This window comes from Haemaphysalis longicornis, unplaced genomic scaffold (assembly GCF_048455015.1).
Source record: "Haemaphysalis longicornis isolate Haplotype H1 unplaced genomic scaffold, Haemaphysalis longicornis Haplotype H1 scaffold_2, whole genome shotgun sequence".
NCBI classification, from domain to species: Eukaryota; Metazoa; Arthropoda; class Arachnida; order Ixodida; family Ixodidae; genus Haemaphysalis; species Haemaphysalis longicornis.
This window is the reverse complement of record NW_027526295.1, coordinates 266,932,365-266,940,642: the sequence shown is the minus strand read 5'-3', so window position 1 is coordinate 266,940,642 and position 8,278 is coordinate 266,932,365. Positions and strand designations below refer to the sequence as shown.

Genomic DNA, 8,278 nt, shown 5'->3' with positions numbered 1-8,278 from the left:
AATGATGGAGTAAAGGTAATTGCGGCAGCAGCGAAGAAGCAAATCGGCTGCAATAGTGGATTTAAACCGTCGTTATGGCCGTGAAGGTTACATACAGCTTCGCTACCATCAGGTCTTGCGCGTTGGTGTGAGCTTCCTTCCTTTTGAATTAAGAGTGGCCTGGCAAGGGTAGTGTGAGATAGGGTATTTAGCCCCTCCCTCCCCCCTTTCAAGATACTGTTTTGACATTAAGTATCGTAAATTTTTTCGCCTTTTGTTTTTTACTTTTTTCACTATTCAGCTCCCTGCGCTACAAAAGGCCTTCACTATGTTGTCTCCCAGTGAGAAATATTAGACACCCGTGCCGTGTGAACCACGCGGGTTTCGAACTTAAAATATTAGCTTTCAGATAAGCAATGCGGAGTAAAAAAGAGAAGATTGTACGAATCTGATCTTCCGGCGGTCGCCGCGTGCTAGCGGTGAGAGAGCTGCCTGGAGAGAGTGCGTTGCGAACCGATAAGCCGCACAGGAGATTCGCGATACGCGGGCTAGAGTTCCAGTCCAAACGCAGCCACGTGTGGACAGCAGCAAGGAATCGGTCGGCCGCAAAGACCGCGATGCTTACCGACGGCAAGCAGATGCTCGCCCTCTCTTTTCTCGCTGCATTGTCCGGCTGCTACTGTCACGCCGCGTCGGTGCTGTACCCGCGGGAGTCCGAGAGCCGGGAAGTGAAGAGCCTCGACGGAGTGTGGAACTTTCGCCTCTCCAGCCACTGGGACCCCGACGAAGGTTTCAACAAGAAATGGTTCCAGCAACCGCTCTCGCAGGTGGGCTCGTGGACAGTTAAAAGCTCATTTCAAAGCTATTGGAGCGCATTCGCTTGTGTCTGCTTCCTGTTGTTTAGCAAAAAAAAACTTCTGAGACTGGTAGTACCAGCGTGTTCCTTATATTTCTGTCAATCATTAGTGTTCTAAAATTACGAAAATACGGGCATAGAAAGGAAAGCCAGCAGTGAATAAGATTATGAATTTTTGAGATGTTTGGAAAGGAAGAAAGTGGCGAAGAAGAACACGAGAGTTCCGGGTGCAATCTTAACTTACATCCTCGGGTTGTATATACACAGTATGCGAAGGATAAGTTCCTGAATTTGGTTGAAGAATGAGCGAGGAATCGTGACGCACGTACGAAGACGATCGGTTCACTCACGTTTAGACCAGGGTCCGGACATCGTCACCGCTAGCACTGTTGCATGGAGTGCGCAGAATCGATACAGGCCGGCTAACAGTTTCCGGGCGAGATAGATTTATATATTACACCAAAGTGAATATTTCTGAACGCGTAGCCTTCACATGTGCACAGAGATTTAAGATACCCTGTAAGAAATACGCAGTTAATAGGGAATAAAGGAAGATCAAGAAGGACAAAACAAAAATTAACAACATGATGTGCAGAAACGTCGGAAGCGTGCTTTAAAGCTAAACCTGTTACAAGCGACAAATCTAGAGATGAAAGGATAAACATGCCATTGTACTGGAACACTTTATATGTCCGTGTTGTAAGCACGGCCAAAAGTAATCAAGCAAGGAAAAGTAATCAAGCAAAAAAAAAAAAAAAACATTGTGGAGAAAAAAAAACGGGCGGGGGGGGGGGGGGGTGTTGGCGCAGTGAACTAAAAGGATCGTTCAAGTGCGAAAGCGAATTCTTAAAAAAATACAAAGAATGCGTAAAAAATTCATTCACAGTAATCGTAATACAAAGTAGAAATCAGTATGGACAACTATGTCCCACAGAATAAAAACAGGCATGTGGCAAACTATGCCGTAGAGATAAAACCGCCGTCACTGGGGGCGATATTATGCCCACGTGCGTCAGAAGATCAACGGCCTCACTAAAACTGCTTGTTATGCTCATGTGATTTGTATAACGACATTGTAAACCGGCCCGGGTGTGCTGGTTATAAAACAGATAGAATTCCTGGGCTTTCATCAATGTGGCACTTGCATTAAATTCGTAATTGCAAGACACCTCCATTGTGCAGTCAGCTCCTATGGCAGAAATTTGTGCTACTTGAAATGTCTCTGATTGCTTATCTCACAGTTAGCCTCGTGGACGTGATGCTGGCGCATGCTTCTTGTTTACCTTTTGCTCCTCCCCCGGACCAAAAGAACAGCCGTCGAGTATACTGTTAAGTGTTTTTGTTTATTTATTTATTTATTTATTTATTTATTTATTTATTTATTTATTTATTTATTTATTTGTCTACACAAAAGTAGGAGGTGGCCAGGGTAAACGCCGTTCTGCGACGGCTTGAGGGTTGCTTGGCCACCCGGGGCAATGACGGGCGCCGATCACGAACAAGCACACATAGCCGGCATGGACAATTTCAGGGGAATTATTCCATAGTACTCGAGAACAATAATCAAAACAACACTTACACAGCTACAACTGCACCTAGAAGTATGGTAAATACGCGCGAAAAGTTTACAAATACAAGCACTAAACAAGTTTAGAGGCTTTAGTCTCACAAATCGACGATATAAATGAAACAAATCATAATGCACTTTTCCAGAAATTTGCAAAAAATACAGGCACATTTTGTTCAGGTTATAGAAGGGTGGAACAATAAAAAGAAATACAAGCACTTACAATACGATGCAAATTTATATGGGAGTTAAGCAAAAATAATAAAGGATAAGACAGTTTCATCAAGATACAATAACAGCAGTAGATAATGAAAGCACCTTCATGTTAGGCTGCGTATAAATGAGTTAAATAAGTAGTGCTTAGCGATGTAAACCCTAACGCCCATACGAAGGAATAAATCAGTATACGCACCCCTCAAACAGCCGTGTTTATAGGGCCCATGTATATTTGCGCACTACACGAAATTTTGTTTGGGAACAAGGGTTTGACTAGCTCTGGCCAAAAATCGTGCAAGAGGAAGAGGGAGGGGTGCATTTTTGTGTTGTTTTCAAGTGGCCATTAAGCAAGTTTCACACATTGACATTATTAAAGCATATTGCATAAACAGTACTTATATCCGTACGTCATAATTGTTTTGCTGTGTTTTTAAGTGCGACACCCAACTCGGAAAAATACATACGACGCTCATGGACAGGCAAAGGTGTAAAAAAAAAAAAATTGACTCCAATCCACGCTGTGAGGGTGGTTGGACTGCGAAGCTGTGAACGATACCCGCAACGATTACCCATGCGGCGTCACTTGAATTCACACACGTGGCTCTACAAAGTGTGAAACCACACACTCTGCCATCCGTTACCTGGAATTCGCGGGGGCGGCGTCCCGAACGCATCTGCGTCGGCAGCAAGAAAGCGGAGAGCAACGTCTTTCAAAATGTGAGGAAGAGGGCGGCACGCGCGGCTATGGCGTCATGCATCTCACTGCGTCCCACTCACTTTTATTTCACGGGTAGCCTCCAAAAATCGCCTTCCTCCTCCCAGACGATAAATCCAAATCGCGCTCTGTCTCCCCGTCTCCACGTGTGGGCGAAACTTAGTCGGCAAAATGACGGGCTTTCACTCCGCTTCTCTTAGGGCCCAAATTCGATCCCTGGTGGTCTCAGTAGTTTGTTTGTGGTGGCTAAGGCGTTGCGCTGCTGAGCACGAGGTCGCGGGTTCGATTCCCGGCCGCGGCGGCCGCTTTTCTGATGGAGGCGAAAAGCAAAAATGCCCGTGTGTACGAGATTTCGGCGCACGATAAAGATCCCCAGGTGGTCAAAATTAATCCGGAGCCCTCCACTACGGCGCGCCTCATCGCCTGCGTTGCGTCGGCGCGTTAAACCCCACAATCAATCAGTTTGTTTGTGTAGCCAGTAGCCAGTAGAAGCCTGGGATGTTTGTTTGCGTAGCCAGTAGTAGCCTGGGAGCTTTCTGCTGACACGGACACGAAAATTTCCTCGGCTGGTTAGAGGTATTCTGCTTCGCAGTAATAACCTTAAACTAGGAATAGCCGCTCGTATTAGTCTGGAAGGCGACGCCCTGGTTTCCAGTGTAGGTGCGGGGCTGTTGCTGTACGGGGGGAGGCCACGACTCATTTACTGGCCACATCGGTGCCCCACTGCTATACAAGTTTCTTGGGTCCTGTTATTGCGAAAGCATTACATGCTTCGCGAGTTAAAAAATGGCCGCGTATCTGCTTGCTTTACTACAAATGTTGTCGATAGGCTATCTGCCATATTTAAGTTTAACGACTTGACGTCGTGACGAAGACTTACGGGACGGGACTCGGAACGCCGAGCGGGTTAGGCGCCGGGAGACAAGCTTATTTGTGAAGGGGTCGCATGGCCTGTTGCCGTTCGGTGTGCACCGGCCTTGAATGAAAAAAAAAATAGTAGCAAAGCATGTGCTTTACAATTTACGAACTGCACTCTGTTTATATCGTCGCCATCAGATACATTACTGACGTAATTGATTTGATTTTAAGCAGGACAGTAGTAGTGGAGGGAGCTTGGTTTTGGTTATAGTATATGATCAAAGGAGGGAGGTTGCAGGGTCTGGGGCGTGAATTAAAGTTGCAAAATGAACGCGCATGGTCATGGCGAGTGAGTGAATAGACGTTATTCCGCCAAGTACCTGCCGGCGCTCGATGCCGCAGACGGGGCCGGTGATACCGATGCCGGTGCCGTCGAGCTTCAACGACGTGACGCAGAACAAGACGGTGCGCGACTTCGTCGGCTGGGCCTGGTACGACGTGGAGTTCTTTGCTCCGGCCCACTGGGACAGGCCGAACCAGGGCCGTGTCTTCCTGCGCTTCGGCAGCGCCCACTACGAGGCCAGGGTCTACCTCAACGGGCTTTCGGTTGCCGCGCACGTGGGCGGACACTTGCCGTTCGCGGCCGAGGTGAGGTCGCCGTACCAGTATTAGGATCGTTGGGATAGAAAGTCTAACAACAATGCCGTGGCCGGCTACGCTGACACGCAATGTTGAAAGAAAATTAGCTCCAACCCAGGCTGTGAAGGTGGTTGGACTGCGAAGCTGTAAACGACACCCACAGCGAATACCCATGCGGTGTCATTTGAATTCCCACACGTGGCTCTACAAAGAGCGAAACCAGAGACTCTGTCAACCGTTACCTGGGATTCGCGGGGGTGGTGTCCCGAACGCAGCTGCGTCGGCAAAAAGAAAACGGAGAGGAGCGTCTTTCGAAGGGTGAAGAGGAGGGCGGCACGTGCGGCTATGGCGTCATCTCTCTCGCTGCCTCCCCTTTCATCTGTCGGCCCCCAAAAGCACCCTCACCCTCCCAGACGCTAAATCTAAACCACCATCTGTCTCTCAGTCTCCACGTGTGGTCATAGCTTATTCGGCAAGACGACGGACTCTCACTCCGCTTTTCTTCGGGCCTGGTTCGATCGCTGGCGGTGTCAGTAGTTTTATTGTGTAGCCTTGGTATGTCCAGTAGCCAGTAGTAGCCTGGGATGTTTGTTTGTATCGCCAGTAGTAGCCTGGGAGTTTTCTGCTGACGCGGTCACGAAAATTTCCTTGAATGGTTAGAGGTGTACTGCTTCGAAGGAAAATAAAAACCTCTACAGAGTTCGCTTTACAGCAAGTCGAGTTGAGGACGGCCTTATCGCAAAGACGTAAGTAATGGAAACTCATCTATTGTTGGCCGAATGCAAGTTGTATGTCACAGGTGTCGAAACTATTACGTAGGAGGGAGGAGGTGGAAGTCATCTTGCTGGTCAAAACTACCACAGAACAGCGTCGAAGGAATAAAGATGGCGCGGTGCTTTGACTGTGCATATTCCCTTTGGGAAATCCTATCATTGTTTTATCTTTGGCGAGAAGACTCCATCTCGTCACGTATATTCATCATATATTTGTGTTTTTCATTAAATCGGTAGTTGCCTGTCAGGATCGTGTCGTCTTTCTTCCTTCGTCCCGGTTTTGTGAGCGCTTTGCCCACCAAGATGGACAACTGCCAACTACACTAATTGTCCCTTCTGCTGCAGGCAGTGGAGAGGATAGAGAGGAACATCAGAAGTAACATTGGGGATCATAAAACAAAATTACACCCAGTGCAACAGCTATACTAATCCTGTGGGAATTACTATAGGGTCATGACCTTTAAATCATTACATGCAATGTACTACGTCTGGCTACCAACGGAAACGTCTTCTTTCGCGTACGTATGCGGCGGCCCGATCACCTTCACCACCATATATCATGACGCACCCTTCACTAATACGGTAAGCAGATCTATAGGTGTGGTTACAATTTAGCTCCTTGTAAAAGACAGTGGCGGGTTCTCCCGCTCGCACACGTGACAGCGGAGCGGGATCAGGCAGGTCCGCCATCTTCCTCGCCATGGGAGGATGCTATGAGATAGACAACTATTGGTTAGATTGGCACTCCGTCTTTAGGACAATGTATTGTGGTCTGTATTAGTATACCCGCAATCATCTTCAGTGCTTCTACCAACTACTTCGAGAGAAGAAGCAACATATAATCTTTTGCTTCTTAATACCAACAGACTTTTCAAGCTACTTGTTTTTTAGGCGAGTTACTTGCAATGCACAGTATCATATGTGAGCTTATACTAATGTCACCTTACCTGATGTGCGCACTGTAACACGCAGGTAGTAGTGGGGCAGCTTAATCAAAAACCGTCATTGGAATGCCTGATAAATTCAGCGTAGTGCTTAGGGAAGCGTGACAAGAAACTGTTAGAAAAAGCAACGCGCGCGATATTTCACTTCAGTGGCCTCTTGACTAACGATAAGCGTGAATGGTAAGTTTCAAACTAAGTTACTGATAGCCTGATCCAGGTTACCGGTGCATTGCACTATGGACGCAAGAACCTGCTGACCGTCGCTGTGAACAACACGCTCAGCGAGGAGACCATTCCACCGGGGACTGTGTTCCAACCGGATGATCCAAACAGGTGCGGGAAGATCGGTCGCTCTTCGGTCTTGATCTTGTAGCTACATCTTAAGTCATAGAGAGAGAGAGAGAGAGAGAGAGAGAGAGAGAGAGAGAGAGAGAGAGAGAGAGAGAGAGAGAGAGAGAGAGAGAGAGAGAGCACTTTTTTAAGCGTTCCGTGGTCTACGGGGCTGTAGTGGCCCCCAGGTAGCGCCGGGTGGCGATAGATCTGTAGACCATGACGGTTTGCACCTCTGGGTGTGAGCTCCCCCAGCACCGTCTCCCACTTCTCTTTACAAAGAGAAATAAACGTTTCTTGTCTGAAAAGACTAGCTAGGACTTCATCCTTGCCGGTCCGAGGTGGTAGGTCTCCCCAGTCCAGGAAACCTCTGGCGGTGGCTGCCGTCTTCGCCCGGCGTTCTCCGGATCCTTGTAGACCAGCAGTGCCTCCCACTTTTGAGCAATGTAGTATTCACTGGTTGTATGGGCGCTTGCATGATCTTGTGGTGCGGCGGGCAGTGTTGTTGAGGATGCTTGGCTATCCACAGGCGGGAAACGGGTTTTTATGACATCTTGAAGGTGGAAGCGCTCACAAAACAGGGACGAAAGTAGAAAAAACGTAGACGAGACATAGACGCTGTTGTGCAAACACATATAAAAGTGCGAGGTATCGAGGGGGAGCTAACGAGTTTTGCGGGAAATGTAGAACGAAAGAGAACAAGCGTATAATATTTATGTAAAGCAAAATGTGTAAGGCTGCAAATAAAAACGAATGCACCAATTCTCGCTTGCCTTTTGTGTATATAGCCATTTTCTTCGTATGCGGAGATTTAAGAGGACCCTGCAACACTTTTTTTTAACTCTTTTTCGAAATGTTAAATGCTTTGAGAAAGTAGTCAACCAACACATACAGTACTCAGATTATGGGGTCGTAAAGTACGTCACCCAAAAATTACTGATCTATGCCCATTAAATAACTTAGATACTTGCTCAAAAGATTTTTCTTTCTTTCCCGTTCACGGCGTTCTAAAACCGCTGCGGAATTGCGTCATTACAGCGGTGTAGCGGCTGTTGGCCGGCTTTCCTTCAGTTGCAGCAATGAACGCATTCGATGGCCACTTTAACAAAAAAGCCACAAGAGCAAAGCAGAAACGGATGGCGCATCTGCTGCGACGAGCAACTCACGCAGTGCCGGTCCGCGTTTCGATAACTGTAGCTTCCGCAGCGCATCCAGAGGCGAAGGAAAGAGGGAAATCGTACATCTGAAATGTTCCAGAGTCGCTTTAAGTGTGCGCACACAATGTGTGGCATTCGCTTATCCTACATCGCAAGATTTTGCGGCGAAAACGCCAGCCGATGGAGTTCACAAAATCATCGTAGCGTGTATGCTGGCTAAAGACGTAAACTTGGCATTGCTTCC

The 8,278-nt window shown here is 47.5% G+C and overlaps 1 protein-coding gene across 2 annotated transcripts in view; it reads left to right on the top strand.

Moving 5' to 3' along the window:
- The first annotated feature begins 518 nt into the window (after positions 1 to 518).
- Positions 519 to 8,278, top strand: part of LOC144170667 (beta-glucuronidase-like) — an 18,037-nt gene continuing 10,277 nt past the window's right edge. The window contains exons 1-3 of one of the 2 annotated variants that reach the window (XM_077700598.1): positions 521 to 806; positions 4,594 to 4,839; positions 6,765 to 6,880. In XM_077700598.1, the coding sequence (XP_077556724.1) occupies positions 597 to 806; positions 4,594 to 4,839; positions 6,765 to 6,880 (572 nt within the window). In that variant the 5' untranslated portion in view covers positions 521 to 596. Of the gene's footprint in view, positions 807 to 4,593; positions 4,840 to 6,764; positions 6,881 to 8,278 lie in introns of both variants that reach the window. The other variant, XM_077700597.1, reaches the window with a different exon arrangement.